The sequence below is a fragment of the Scyliorhinus torazame genome, chromosome 9, assembly GCF_047496885.1.
Source record: "Scyliorhinus torazame isolate Kashiwa2021f chromosome 9, sScyTor2.1, whole genome shotgun sequence".
Classification (NCBI taxonomy): Eukaryota; Metazoa; Chordata; class Chondrichthyes; order Carcharhiniformes; family Scyliorhinidae; genus Scyliorhinus; species Scyliorhinus torazame.
Window position 1 is genome coordinate 65,365,280 of NC_092715.1, and position 15,970 is coordinate 65,381,249.

The 15,970-nt window shown below is 46.2% G+C and overlaps 1 protein-coding gene across 1 annotated transcript; it reads right to left on the minus strand.

Moving 5' to 3' along the window:
* Positions 1-1,381: 1,381 nt before the first annotated feature.
* LOC140429260 (proteinase-activated receptor 2-like) lies at positions 1,382-15,745 on the minus strand. Its single transcript, XM_072516037.1, has 2 exons — positions 15,585-15,745; positions 1,382-3,364 (listed from the first exon to the last, which is right to left on the minus strand). The coding sequence occupies exons 1-2, from the start codon at positions 15,637-15,639 to the stop codon at positions 2,265-2,267; spliced, it is 1,155 nt and encodes a 384-aa protein (XP_072372138.1). The 5' UTR covers positions 15,640-15,745; the 3' UTR covers positions 1,382-2,264.
* Between the last annotated feature and the right edge of the window lie 225 nt (positions 15,746-15,970).

Sequence of the window (15,970 nt, forward strand, 5' to 3'; positions counted from 1 at the left end):
TTTGCATTGTAATGGATATGAAGGGCAGACAGCGGTTTTATTCAAGGCTATGAAATGACATTAGGCTTCAGGAAAACTTTTTCAAATTACTTATTGATGTGGCTGAGCTCTGCTGAAAGTGGTCAAACGTTTCCTTTTATCATAAGAGATGCACTGCAGTGCCAATAAAAGCTTGATATAAAAAGGGTCTTCAGCAATGGTATTTTAGATGACATTATAAGGGATGGTTTGGAAAAAGATTACATTTCCGAAAGGCTCAGCACTCCTTTTTGCAGCTATTTTGTTTGATTCCCCACTAAGATAACCAGTGAGATATGTAAGATAACCAGTGAGATATGGTGAGAGATTACCCCAAATGCAGTTTTTGTGATGTGTGTTTCAAGTGGAGATCTTGACAGACAAGAATAGAAGTTCAAAGGGACACCTGAACAAATGTTTTTAATGAGTACTTCACATAGTAGTGCAGGAGACCATTCGGCCCATTGTGTCTGCACCAACTCTCCAAATGAGCATTTCACCTAATGCCAACCTCCTCATAACCCCACAGCTTGTTCAAATAACAATCTAATTCCTTTTTGAATGCCTACACCAAACAATGGATCCTCGACCCCTAGCACTTGCTGTGTGATAATGTGTCTTTCTCATATTGCTTCTGGACTTGAAACATTAGCTCTCTCCCTACAGATGCAGGGGCTGGTTTAGCTCACTGGGCTAAATCACTGGCTTTTAAAGCAGACCAAGGCAGGCCAGCAGCACAGTTCAATTCCCGTACCAGCCTCCCCGAACAGGCGGCGGAATGTGGCAACTAGGGGCTTTTCACAGTAACTTCATTGAAGCCTACTCGTGACAATAAGCGATTTTCATTTCATTTTCATGCTGCCAGATCTGCTGAGATTTTCCAACATTTTCTCAAATTTCAGATTCCAGCATCCGCAGTAATTTGCTTTTATTCCGGATCAACAGTCTTGATTTTTGTGCTCAGGAATTCCTGGAGTGGATATGAACCCACAACCTGCTGACTCAGAAGGTTGCATTCATGACAAAAAGGTCATGACAGCGGTAATTCAGGAGATGCTCATCACATGCTCCTGGTAACATCTTTTTAAAATCTTATGTTAAAGGGGAAGGGCTTCTGCAGTGAGAATTGTCACATGAATTCACTTCCCTCACACGTTGAGAATGTTACATTCATACAAATTGAGAATGGGAGAGTAGAGATGAACATGATAGTACAGTGGGTCATCAATGCCTGTGCTTTTGCAGTTTGCTTGAATTTAGACTAGACTTGACAATGGAGTCAGGTCTCAGCTTGCAAAAATAAGAGCACAGTCAAGTTATTGGTGACTAAAAGTGCATTAAAACAAAACAAATTGTTCAAAAGTAGTTTTCAAACATATTTATTCAGAATAAATGCATGCATCATTCACAGTATTGAAACCACAAGACTTCAAAACAATTTACTGAATAGTTTAATATTCTTAAAAGCTAGCATTAAACATCCAAACGTTCCCTTTCCTACATTTATATGGCCGTTCTTCAAACAGGTTATAAAAGGTTCACAGTTACAGTACCAATTGGGAACAATGCATTCAATCTGTAAAAAAAAAAATTTAAAAAATCACAGTACAAGCCTTTGGCAGTTATGTACAAGTTTTAAAAATCAAATAAAAAAAAAAAAACAGGATTATTCACAAAATATTTCAGTGTTGGACCATGCTTAAATAAAATCGTTATACAACACTATACAAGTTGACAGGGAGCATTGCTTGGATCCTCATATTAGTAGCAATCAGCTACTGTGGTTTAGTTCAGCAATTATTGTGCAATTCATAGACAATACCTTTGTGCAGAAATAAATATGTAAAATGGCCAAGTCTATTCAAAAAAGTGACTCACACATTATAGGTATGTCGTATAACAAAGCTGAGCAATTATTTACAAGTGATAATATAGCTTCAGTTAAAACATCCCAAAATGGCTTAATACTTCATGCTTTGGGTACCAAATCAGCTAATTATGAAGATAAACTGTTTAGTACATGCTATAGCAGGGGCTGGTTTAGTACACTGGGCTAAATTGCTGGCTTTTAAAGCAGACCAAGGCAGGCCAGCAGCCTGGCTCGATTCCCGTACCAGCCTGCCCAAACAGGCACCGGAATGTGGTGACTAGGGGCTTTTCACAGTAACTTCATTTGAAGCCTACGTGTGACAATAAGCGATTTTCATACCCGCAATTAAACTGTCAAATCAAAATAGATGCTTCACTCAACAGCTGCTTGTTGTCGTAACTTTACTGGCAGAAGTATACGAACCAGATCCTTTGGAAAATTTCTTAGAGGCAAAGGAAGCCTGAATACTTTTAACTGCCCTGACACTACGACACCGCAAAGTATTTTTAACATGGTCTCGGAAATCTTTGGAAACAAAGTAATAGACAAAGGGATCAATGCAACTATTTATGCCAGACAGACAAAGGCTTACAATATAGAATGCATAAACATTGCTGTCACTTGCGTATTTTATACGTGAATAGTGAACAATAAGCATAACATTGCTCGGAGTGAAGCAGACTAAATACATCGTGAGAACAGTAACGATCAACTCAATCGCTCTCCTGCGGCTTTTCCCAATGCTATCTTCATTGGGAGAAGCTGTCAATGTTTTGATCATCAACACATATGCAGTTAATGTCAGCAATGCTGGAAAAAAGTACACACCAATAGCCAAAGAGAGAAAGTAATCAAACATGCTGGAGACCAACTGCTCTTCAGGCATAACATCATGACAGGTTGTTATATTAAGGTTAGTAATGTTTGCAGTTTGCTGAATATTTAAGTACAATGGCATAGTGCCCAAAGCAAATATTACCCAAATGAAAATCGATACAGCATAGGCAATAGAAGTCTTTCTTCTTGATTGAGATATTGGATCAACAACAACCCAATATCGTTGAACACTGATGCAAGTCATGAATAGGATTGAACAGTACATGTTTCCATAGAAAAACACCACCAGCACCTTGCACAGTCCTTCGCCATAAATCCAATTGTTGCCATTGAGATGATAGGAAATTTTCAAAGGTAACCAAATGATGAACAGGAGATCTGCCAAAGCCAAATTGGCCATGTAAATAGCTGCCGGATGTTTCATTTTGGTTCGCCAGACAAACACCCACAGTGCCATAGCATTTGCAGGCAAGCCAACGATGAACACAATAATGTAAACCAAAGGCAAGAAGACTGTAGTCAATCCACTCGTTAGTACAGATGCAGCAAAGTCGCCAACTTTAAGTCCATGGTCCCCGTTGCTGCTGTTAGTTTCTTCTTCACTGGTAGTTTCCACGCCAATAAAGCTTCGTGATGATGCTGAAATTAGGAAAAAAAAAAAAAGAGAATTCTATACGTTATTCCAGCTTACATTTGCCACGTTAAAATGAAATAGGGCCAATATTACATCTTTCAATTTTTAGAAAGGGCAGCTAATTCTACTCAGTTATGTTGCAGCAGAAGGTACACAATAAAGCAAAAAAGTCACTAGTAACAAATTATTCTATTATACACCCACAAAAATACAAACAAAACCAACATATTTAAGGTTGAGACAAAGTACCAAGAAGCAATTATGTTTGTACATTTCAGGCAATACATTTTAATATTTTACATTCCCCATACAGCATTTTAATACCAATTAAGTGCTGTCTCTAATATTAGCTGAGAGATAGATTGGAAAACCGGATAGAGAAAATATATTTTGTTAAGAGCTAATGAGGAATTGAATTAAATATGATCTGAAAATGCATGCTGAATAACAGAGTACTTTATCAAAATTTATTGGTAAAGTAGAAAGGTGAAAAGCAAAGTATGCAAGTCATAGATTATCATAGAATTTACAGTGCAGAAGGAGGCCATTCGGCCCATCGAGTCTGCACTGGCTCTTGGAAAGAGCACCCTACCCAAGGTCAACACCGCCACCCTATCCCCATAATCCAGTAACCCCACCCAACGCTAAGGGCAATTTTGGACACTAAGGGCAATTTATCATGGCCAATCCACCTAACCTGCACATCTTTGGACTGTGGGAGGAAACCGGAGCACCCGGAGGAAACCCACGCACACACGGGGAGGACGTGCAGACTCCGCACAGACAGTGACCCAAGCTGGAATCGAACCTGGGACCCTGGAGCTGTGAAGCAATTGTGCTATCCACAAGGCTACCGTGCTGCCCGAACAGTGTGCCTTACTTTCTGGATTACCTGCTAAACTGGTAGAGCAACGCAGGCAATGATCCGAAATAACTGAATAATGTGCATTGTTACACAAACTAATCAAAATAAGCACTCAAAAGCATATCCAATCCAGCTTTGATAAAGTCATCGGACTCAAAACGTTAGCTCTTTTCTCTTATCTAATCCAACAATTAAGACAGTACAACAGGATGTGTAATTCTAAAAAGCAAGCAGTATCCATGTCCATTGTGGATGGAGACCAGGAGTGAGTCTGGAGCACCCCGCTATGAAAAAAGTTGACCACAATCACATGAATTAAATCAAAGCCCAATAACAGCCACTGACACAGGATTTGCACTATTTGACAAATTAATGCTGAAATTTCAAACAGAAAAATGACAAATGTTTGTTCTGTATGGTGGAAAGTGTGTGTCTCGCGTTATGGTCACATGGAGGACTGGAAACAACCACATGTACCTCTGCTGGCTCTTTTGAAAGAACTTGTGCGTAGTTCCTCATCCCGTCTGTCTATAAATCTGAATATTCCTCATCTTCAAGTACCTGCCCAAATCTCTGGGTGCTCTGGTTTCCTCCCACAGTCCAAAGATGTGCAGGTTGGGTGGGGTTACAGGGATAGGGTGGGGAATGGTCCTGGTTAGGGTGCTCTTTCAGAGGGTCAGTGCAGACTTGATGGGCCGAATGGCCTCCTTTTACACTGTAGAAATTCTCTCTTCAAAATTATCCAGGGGATCAATTTCCACCAGCTTATCAGGTGGAGTGTTCCAGACCCTGACAATGAAAGAATCGCCTCAGTTGATTTCACTTCCCCATATTGAAATCCACCTCGAAACGTTAGCTCTCTTCTCTCCCTGCAGATGCTGCCTGACCTGCTGAGATTTCCCAGCATTTTCTCTTTCGTTTCAGATTCCAGCATTCGCAGTCATTTGCTTTTATCCACCTACCATGCTTCTGCCCATTTCACCATCCTATAAAGATCTTTAAATCCACAAACAATACTACTGTTTTCAATTGGTATATGGGACATGGACATTTCTGGCTAGTCCAGCATTTATTGACCATCCATTATTGCCCTCGAGAAGGTGGTAATGAAGTCTTGGTGAACCACTGCAATCAATGTGTTATGGGAAACACCTAGTGCTGTTAGAAAGACAGTTCAAGGACTTTGACCCAGCAACAGTGAAGTGACTTATTTCGCCAAGTTGCAAATGTATCATCTGCAAACTGTATAATGCTACTCCCACTTCAGAATCTAGGTTGTTAGGATTCATTAAAGTTTATTAATTGATCTTTGGGAAATACCAATCCAAAACACCTGCCAGTCTGAAAAACATCCACCCTCTCCTTCCTGTCACCTCGTCAATTCCATATCCTGCGGAGCTGGGCAATTGACAAAAAAAAAAAAAAGTGCATGGATAGGCCCCACAAAGCCACTGGCCAGTCAGTCTAACCTCAGCAATAGGGAAATGTCTCCAAACAATAATCCTGGACAAACAGGTCATTGGGGCAAATACAGATTATTTAGGAAAGCCAGCACAGATGTTAAAGGCAAATCACATGGAACTAACTTGGAGATATTGGACAAGGGAAATAGGCCTGTTGTCGTGCACATGGATTTCCCCAAAGACAAATGATAAGCACCGCAACACTCAGCAACAAAGCCCATGGAATAAAAGGGTGAGTGGCAGCATGGATAAAAAAGCTGCCCAGATGACTGGGAACATTAATAGTGAATGTTTTTTTTGGAATGGGGGCAGTATACAGTGGAGTTCTGGAACCAATCAGGGCAGTATACAGTGGAGCTCATGATCCACATTACCAGGACAATTTCAAAATTTGCAAAAGACAAAATTTGGGAACATCATGAACAGCGAGGGTCTGCACCAGCCCTCGGAAAGAGCACCCTACTTAAGGCCACTCCTCCACCCTATCCCCATTACCTGACCTAATGGACTTCAATAAGCAGAAGTGGGCAGGCAAATTGGGGGAAGATACAGACAAAGCAATGCCTTGTCAAGAGGCAGAGAGTGGTTAGATTCTGTCATCAGAGATAGTCATTGCCTGGCATTTGTGCAAGTGAAAATGTTACTTGCCACCCGTCAGCCTAAATGTTACTTGCCACTCGTCAGCCTAATATTGTCCAAGTCTTGCTGCATTTGGACTGCTTCAGTATCTGAGGAGTTACGAGTGATGATGAACACTGCAATCATGTGCATCATCAGCAAACATCACTGTTTCAAACCTTATGATGGAAGGAAGGCCATTGATGAAGTACCTGAAGATGGTTGGGCCTAGGATAGTGCTCTGGAGAACTCCTGTAGTGGTGTCCTGGAACAGAGACGATTCACCTTCAACAACCACAACCATTTTTTGTGCCAGGTATGATTCCAACCAGAGAATTTGCCCCCATTGATACAACTGCTGGTGACCCTTTCCACCACTTCAGTCATGATAGAGAGTAGATGGAGAAGATTGTAATTGGCCAGGTTGGATTGTTTACATTACAAGACACACCTAGGCAATTTTCCACATTGCCAGGTAGATACCATGGTTGTAGCTGTACTGGAACAGCTGGCTAGCTTCAGTGCTATTGCTGGAAGGGAGTTCATTCAGCCATTTTGTGATATTAGGTGTTGTCATGCGCATGGACTTCAAAAACACAATTGATGATTGCTGCATAAAACCCTTGACAAAGCCAGTGAATAAAAGGGAGAGTGGCAACATGAACACAGTTGGCCAAATGATTATAAACAATAATGGAGAAAGGTTGCTTTATGAGTGGGGAAGGTATTCAGTGAGATTCTGGGCTTTACAGAGGCAGAGAGTACAAAAGCAAGAAAGCTGTGGTGGACCTTGCGTAATAACTGGTTCAACCCAAATTGGAATATAATGTCCAATTCTGGACACCACCATTCAGGAAGGATGTGAACACATTGGGCTGAATTCTCCACCCCGCCAATTTCGGTTTCACCCAGTGGACAGGATGCTCCATTATGCCGACCGGTTCAATGGGGTTTGCTATTGTGGGGTAGCCCCATGCCGTCGGGAAACCGTTGGGCTTCCAGCAAAATGGACCATCCTGACGGCGGAGAATCCAGCCCATTATTTACATAGAATTTACAGTGCAGAAGGAGGCCATTCGGCCCATCGAGTCTGCACCAGCTCTTGGAAAGAGCACCCTACCCAAGTCCACACCTCCACCCTATCCCCATAACCCCACCCAGCACTAAGGGCAATTTTGGACACCAAGGGCAATTTAGCATGGCCAATCCACCTAACCTGCACATCTTTGGACTGTGGGAGGAAACCGGAGCACCCGGAGGAAACCAACGCAGACACGGGGAGAACGTGCAGACTCCGCACAGATAGTGACCCAGTGGGGAATCGAACCTGGGACCCTGGAGCTGTGAAGCAAATGTGCTAACCACCATGCTACCCTTAATGTGTGGGGGGGGGGGGGGGGGTGCAGATAGAGGCACAAGAATTATTCCAGGAATAGGCGGAATAAACTGGGGGCGGGATTCTGTGATCCTGAGGCTAAGTGTTAACGCCGTCGGAAACACCGTTGCGTTTCTCGACGGCGTCGACACGGCCTCAGAATCAGCAATTCTGGCGCCTACCGGGGGGGGGGGGGGGGGGGGGGGGGGGGGGTGTCAGCATGGCACTGGAGCGGTTCACGCCGCTCCAGCTGATGATCCCGGTGCGAACTGGACGCCGTGGGATTCGCACATGCGCGGTGGCACCGGCGCCAACACGCACATGCGCAGTGGCACCGGCGCCAACACGCACATGCGCAGTGGCACCGGCGCCAACACGCACATGCGCAGTGGCACCGGCGCCAACACGCACATGCGCAGTGGCACCGGCGCCAACACGCACATGCGCAGTGGCACCGGCGCCAACACGCACATGCGCAGTGGCACCGGCGCCAACACGCACATGCGCAGTGGCACCGGCGCCAACACGCACATGCGCAGTGGCACCGGCGCCAACACGCACATGCGCAGTGGCACCGGCGCCAACACGCACATGCGCAGTGGCACCGGCGCCAACACGCACATGCGCAGTGGCACCGGCGCCAACACGCACATGCGCAGTGGCACCGGCGCCAACACGCACATGCGCAGTGGCACCGGCGCCAACACGCACATGCGCAGTGGCACCGGCGCCAACACGCACATGCGCAGTGGCACCGGCGCCAACACGCACATGCGCAGTGGCACCGGCGCCAACACGCACATGCGCAGTGGCACCGGCGCCAACACGCACATGCGCAGTGGCACCGGCGCCAACACGCACATGCGCAGTGGCACCGGCGCCAACACGCACATGCGCAGTGGCACCGGCGCCAACACGCACATGCGCAGTGGCACCGGCGCCAACACGCACATGCGCAGTGGCACCGGCGCCAACACGCACATGCGCAGTGGCACCGGCGCCAACACGCACATGCGCAGTGGCACCGGCGCCAACACGCACATGCGCAGTGGCACCGGCGCCAACACGCACATGCGCAGTGGCACCGGCGCCAACACGCACATGCGCAGTGGCACCGGCGCCAACACGCACATGCGCAGTGGCTTCCTTCAACGCGCCGGCCCCGACGCATCATGGCACAGGGCTACAGGGGCCAACACTGAAGACAGGAGGCTGCCAGCCAGAGGCTGGCCTGCAAATCGGAGGGGGCCCCGATCGTGGGCCAGGCCACATTTGAGACCCCCCCCCGGGGTTGGACCCCCTTACCCCACAGGCTGCCCCCCGACCCTCACACCGAGTTCCCGCCGGCTGAAAGCAGGTGCGGACGGCGCCGGCGGGACTTGCCGTTTTCCGACGGCCACTTGGCCCATCTCGGGCCGAGAATCAGCGGGCTGACCGCGGAGAGCGGCCCCCGACCGGCGCCACGCCAACCACACCGGTGCCAAGGCTCCGCTCTGCAGGGAATCTAGTGCCGGCGTCAGGGCGCGATTCGCACCAGTCGCTGGGGATTCTCCAGCCCAGCCCCGGGCTGAGAGAATCCCACCCTGGGTGTTCAAAGGTTGAGGAGAGGAGGAGTTCAAAATCTTGCACTCTGGACTGTGCAGAACCACAATAGGATCCCACTTGATTCTACAGCATCCAAAGGCCGATTTTCCATCATGACCATCAACTGCAGCATGCCACCATGAAACACATCTTCACCAGTCAGCTTTCCACAGGGGCCACTCCTTCTGTGACATCTGGTGCATTCCTCCATCATCCCCCAACTCCTCATTCCGTTCCTTCAGTCACAGAACATGCAACACCTGCCACTTTACCTCCTTACCATTCAAGATCCCAAACATTCCTTTCAGGTGAAGCAATATTTCACTTGCACCTCTTTCAAATTTGTCTGTTGCACTCTGCTTCATTGGGGACTCTAAAACCAGACTGGGTGAGCTTTTCAATCCCCAACGCAAACATTTTTGTCCCTCACAGACACCAATCCCACTGGACCACCCGTCATTGGTCCTCAGGTTTTGCTTTCATTGAGCACTGACTGCCCTTTGTTCTCCTATTGAAACATTCTGCTACCAGACCTTTCCATAGTCCTTCACGCTGCACCCGGTCTTGTGCCTTGCACATCTTTGTTGCAATGTCTCTTGAGCTCCCACCCATCACAGACCTTCTACTCTGCACCTCCCCCACCCCCCCATCCAGTAAACATTTCTCCCCCTCTTTAGCTCTGAAGGTGGGTCATATGGACTTGAAATGTCAATTCTGTTTCTTCCTTCACAGATGTTTTATTTCTGATTTCCAGCATTCACAGTATTTTGCTTTTTTATTACTACCAGTTTTCTGTGTTACGGACAAACAAAATAACTGACTTCACTCCTGTCAAGTACTAAAATTGTGGCGCCTAAAGTGTACATTGCAGACATTATCATAATTTAAAACATATGACAATGGAGTGGGTTTTCTACCCAATCCCTCCCCCACCCTGATGAGAAAATGCCAAGCTGGTAGTTACTAGAAGGAGAGAACACAAGGCACCCAGCCCATTGTTACACAAAGCAACTGGCTTCAAAGACGTGAATATTTTATTCTTAGAAGGGAAAGAAATCAAAGGAAACCGGTTTTCTCACTTAATTATTTGAGTTGGCATTTTACTCAAGTGGAAATTTCCACTCGAGATCAAGTTTAAAAACTCGTGACTAACTCGGCTTGTAGTAATTCTAAAGGAACAGTATTAAACCACACCCTTATATGGTGTCATAGTTCCAACATGACGCACACACCTTCCCAACAAGTTCTGATTACAGCTGTACCATATCAGTTCAGAATCAGTGGGCACAATATGTACACAGCCTTACATGGCTCATTTAAAAAAAACTAACAAGTGCACATTTTACTGCAATTACAGTCTCAACATTAAAGAGAGAAATGAAAAGATGTTAGTTACATCTCGTCTCAGAACCCACAAGACCATTTAAAAACATGTTCAAACATGTTGAAAATGTTGACCCTAGAAAAAGTTTTAATTCACAGCTAACAGTCTATAGTTAAGTACATGGGCAGCATGGTAACTAGCACTGCTGCCTCAGCACCAGGGACCAGTTTGATTCAGACCTTGGCTAACTGTATTTTGTACACTTTCCCAGTGCCTGTGTGGGTTTTCTCCGGGTGCTCCTCCCATAGTCCAAAGATGTACGGGTTAGGTTGATTATGATCAATGCGCAGGGTTAGGGCATAGGGCGGGGGACTGGGCTTAGGTAGAGTGCTCCTTTGGAGGGCCAGGTCAGACATGGCCAAATGGCCTCTGCTTGTGCAATAGGAATTCTAAGCATGTTACTACTGAAGCTATGCTTTTGCAAAGTTCACATTTTGCAAATCTGACCCAATGCTCTTGTTACTTTTGTCCCTATTTCCGACCACCCTTCTGCACCATCAAAATAAAACCCTGTGGTTTAAGACAGTTATGTTGGGCGCTAAATGATGTAATCTCACAACAAAGACCTTTTGCTCGACAGTCGCATAGAATAAAACTGCAATGATTCATATAGAGAATCATAGAATTTACAGTGCACAAGGAGGCCATTCAGTCCATCGAGTCTGCACCAGCCCTTGGAAAGAGCACCCTACTTAAGTCCACACCACCACCCTATCCCCATAACCCAACTTCTTTGGACACTAAGGGCAATTTATCATGGCCAGTCCACCTAACCTACACATCTTTGGACTATGGGAGGAAACCAGAGCACCCAGAGGAAACCCACACAGACACGAAGAGAACATGCAGACTCCACACAGGCAGTGACCCAAGCCGGGAATCGAACCTGGAACCATGGAACGGTGAATCATAGAATTTACAGAACTGTTTACCAGCCCTTCAAAAGAGCACCCTACCTAAGCCCACAACTCCAACCTATCCCGGTAACCCAGTAACCTCACCAAACCTTTTTGGACACTAAGGGCAATTTAGCATGGCCAATCCACCTAGCATGCACATCTTTGGACTGTGGGAGACAACAGGAGCACCCGGAGGAAACCCATGCAGACATGTGGAGAATGTGCACTCTCCACACAGACAGCGTGTACGGGTAAGGCAGATGAACTCAAGAGCTTGGATTAGTACTTGTAACTATGATGTTGTTGCCATTACAGAGACCTGGTTGAGGGAAGGGCAGGATTGGCAGCTAAACGTTCCAGGATTTAATGTTTCAGGCGGGATAGTGGGGGATGTAAAAGGGGTGGCGGAGTTGCACTACTGGTTAGGGAGAATATCACAGCTGTACTACGGGAGGACACCTCAAGAGGCAGTGAGGCTCTATGGGTAGAGATAAGGAATAAGAAGGGTGCGGTCACAATGTTGGGGGTTTACTACAGGCCTCCCAACAGCCAGCGGGAGATAGAGGAGCAGATAGGTAGACAGATTTTGGAAAAGAGTTGGGTTGTTGTGATGGGAGACTTCAACTTCCCCAATATTGACTGGGACTCACTTAGTGCCAGGGGCTTAGACGGGGCAGAGTTTGTAAGGAGCATCCAGGAGGGCTTCTTAAAACAATATGTAGACAGTCCAACTAGGGAAGGGGCTGTACGGGACCTGGTTCGGGAATGAGCCCGGCCAGGTGGTAGAAGTTTCAGTAGGGGAGCATTTCAGGAACAGTGACCACAATTCAGCAAGTTTTAAAGTGCTGGTGGACAAGGATAAGAGAGTGGTCCTAGGGTGAATGCGTAAAATTGGGGGAAGGCTAATTATAACAATATTAGGTGGGAACTGAAGAACCTAGATTGAGGGCGGATGTTTGAGGGTAAATCAACATCTGACATGTGGGAGGCTTTCAAGCGTCAGTTGAAAGGAATTCAGGACCGGCATGTTCCTGCGAAGAAGGACAAATACGGTAATTTTCGGGAACCTTGGATAACGAGATATTGGAGGCCTCGTCAAAAAGAAAAAAAGGAGGCATTTGACAGGGCTAAAAGGCTGGGAACAGACGAAGCCTGTGTGGAACATAAGGAAAGTAAGAAGCAACTTAAGCAAGGAGTCAGGAGGGCTAGAAGGGGTCACGAAAAGTCATTGGCAAATAGGGTTAAGGAAAATCCCAAGGCTTTTTACACATACTTAAAAATCAAGAGGGTAGCCAGGGATAGGGTTGGCCCACTAAAGGATAGGCAAGGGAATCTACGTGTGGAGCCAGAGGAAATGGGAGAGGTACTAAATGAATACTTGCATCAGTATTCACCAAAGAGAAGGAATTGGTGGATGTGGAGTCTGGAGAAGGGTGTGTAGATAGCCTGGGTCACATTGAGATCCAAAAAGACGAGGTGTTGGGCGTCTTGAAAAATATTAAGGTAGATAAGTCCCCAGGGCCTGATGGGATCTACCCTAGGATACTGAAGGCGACTAGAGAAGAAATTGCTGAGGCCTTGACAGAAACCTTTGGATCCTCACTGTCTTCAGGTGATGTCACAGAGGACTGGAGAATAGCCAATGTTGTTCCTCAGTTTAAGAAAGTTAGCAAGGATAATCCAGGGAACTACAGGCCGGTGAGCCTTACGTCAGTGGTAGGGAAATTACTGGAGAGAATTTTTCGGGACAGGATCTACTCCCATTTGGAAGCAAATGGACGTAATAGAGAGAGGCAGCATGGTTTTGTGAAGGGGAAGTCATGTCTCACTAACTTGATAGAGTTTTTCAAAGGAGGTCACAAAGATGATTGATGCAGGTAGGGCAGTGGATGTTGTCTATATGGACTTTGGTAAGGCCTTTGACAAGGTCCCTCATGATAGACTAGTACAAAAGGTGAAGTCACACGGGATCAGGGGTGAGCTGGCAAGGTGGATACAGAACTGGCTAGGTCATAGAAGGCAGAGTGTAGCAATGGAAGGATGCTTTTCTAACTGGAGGGCTGTGACTAGTGGTGTTCTGCAGGGATCAGTGCTGGGACCTTTGTTTGTAGTATATATAAATGATTGAGGAAAATGTAACTGGTCTGATTAGTAAGTTTGCAGATGACACAAAGGTTGGTGGAATTGCAGATAGCGATGAGGACTGTCAGAGAATACAGCAGGATTTAGATTGTTTGGAGACTTGGGCAGAGAGATGGCAGATGGAGTTTAATCCGGACAAACATTGAGGTAATGCATTTTGGAAGGTCTAATGCAGGTAGGGAATATACAGTGAATGGTAGAACCGTCAAGAGTATTGAAAGTCAAAGAGATCTAGGAGTACAGGTCCATTGGTCACTGAAAGGGGCAACACAGGTGGCGAAGGTAATCAAGAAGGCATACGGCATGCTTGCCTTCATTGGCCAGGGCATTGAGTATAAGAATTGGCAAGTCATGTTGCAGCTGTATTGAACCTTAGTTAGGCCACACTTGGAGTATAGTGTTCAATTCTGGTCACCACACTACCAGAAGTATGTGGAGGATTTAGAGAGGGTGCAGAAGAAATTTACCAGAATGTTGTCTGGTATGGAGGGCATCAGCGATGAGGAGCGGTTAAATAAACTTGGTTTGTTCTCACTGGAACGACGGAAGTTGAGGGGCAACCCGATAGAGGTCTACAAAATTATGAGGGGCACAGACAGAGTGGATAGTCAAGAGGCTTTTCCCCAGGGTAGAGGGGTCAATTACTAGGGGGCATAGGTTTAAGGTGCAAGGGGCAAGGTTGAGAGTAGATGTACGAGGCAAGTTTTTTTTTAAAATTATAAACAGAGGGTAGTAGGTGCCTGGAACTCGCTACCGGAGGAGGTGGTGGAAGCAGGGACGATAGTGACATTTAAGAGGCATCTTGACAAATACATGAATAGGATTGGAATAGAGGGATACGGACCCAGGAAGTGTAAAAGATTGTAGTTTAGTCGGGCAGCCTGGTCGGCACGGGCTTGGAGGACCGTAGGGCCTGTTGCTGTGCTGTACTTTTCTTTGCTCTTTGACCCAAGCCGGGAATCGGCACTGGAGCCAAGTAGTAACTGTGCTACCGTACACCCCAACGATAGGAAGCAACAGTGCGAATCATTGCAATAGACATTATTTCAAATTACATTACATGTTAACTCTCCATGGAATCCAGTCAAACCAGTGCACACGGCTATATCCTGTTGATGTCTCAGATATTAACCGATACGTCAGTGGCACAAACAATGTCGAACACCAACAGTGTAAAATCTCTGAACCAGTGAACAAGTAAGCGTTATGATCCAAGATTAGATAGTTCACTGTCTCCCCTACCGCAAGGCAGAATGTTTAGACTGTAGCAACATGGCATTCAAAAAGGTTTACAATTTCACTTCAACTTGTAACTAGAACAGTTTTCCTTCCGATCATTAATCCAACCTTAAACTAATTTACAACCTGGGAATCACTAACTCGCCATTACAGGTTTTATTCTAATACAATTTACACCAAAAAGTTCCAAAATGCACAACAAAACCCCGACATGCTCACTGTCTCTCCTCGCCTTCACAACAATAAAAGTGTCTTTTCCCTTTAGTCCCAGTACAATGCTGGATAGACTGGGGACAAATGGAAGCTGCGCCCAGTCCAATTGTTCAGTTGCGATTAGCGAAATCAGGCCAGTCCCGGCTCAGACATTGACTCTGGAACAACACTAACTTTTTCCTTGGACGGAACAGGGAACTAAAATCTTTCTGTTTTAAAATGAATGTTTGAATGAAATACAAAAAATGTGCATTGATCTCAGACTTGTGCCATCTTCTTCACTCAGGCGACGGAACCTGAACGAATGGGTGTCCAGTGAAACCTCGGAGCCCCCCGGCTCCCTCCAGTCACTGAGAGCGGAGCAATTTCACAGTGAAAGCGAGCCGGGCTTTCCAGCGCCCCCTCCCCCAGCAGCAGCAGCACCTCCCCCTCCACAGCCTTACCTGCACTGCAAACTGGCAGGGCCAGCAGACACGCTGCCAATACTACTGCAAACATCCTCCCAATGCTTCCTCACTTGGATCGATTCCCAAGACACAAACTCCAGGACAACAGGAACAAACTCTGTCTACATTTCCCTCCCCGCCCTATATATCATCTGCCAATTGCGGAAAGGGGCCGGGCTCGTCGTACCTGGACTGGATGATTGACAGGATCTTGGAATCTCCTCAAATAATCTGATTGGAAGAACCTGCAAAGCGGGGCTAGTGAACAGGCTTGTACCTGCCCTGAGGGGAGGGGAGGGCTCACCCCCAGAGTGATACTGTATTGAGCTGGGCCAGTATCAGTGTCGGCGTCAGTGAGTCAGCAGCTTGCAATCCCTAGAGTA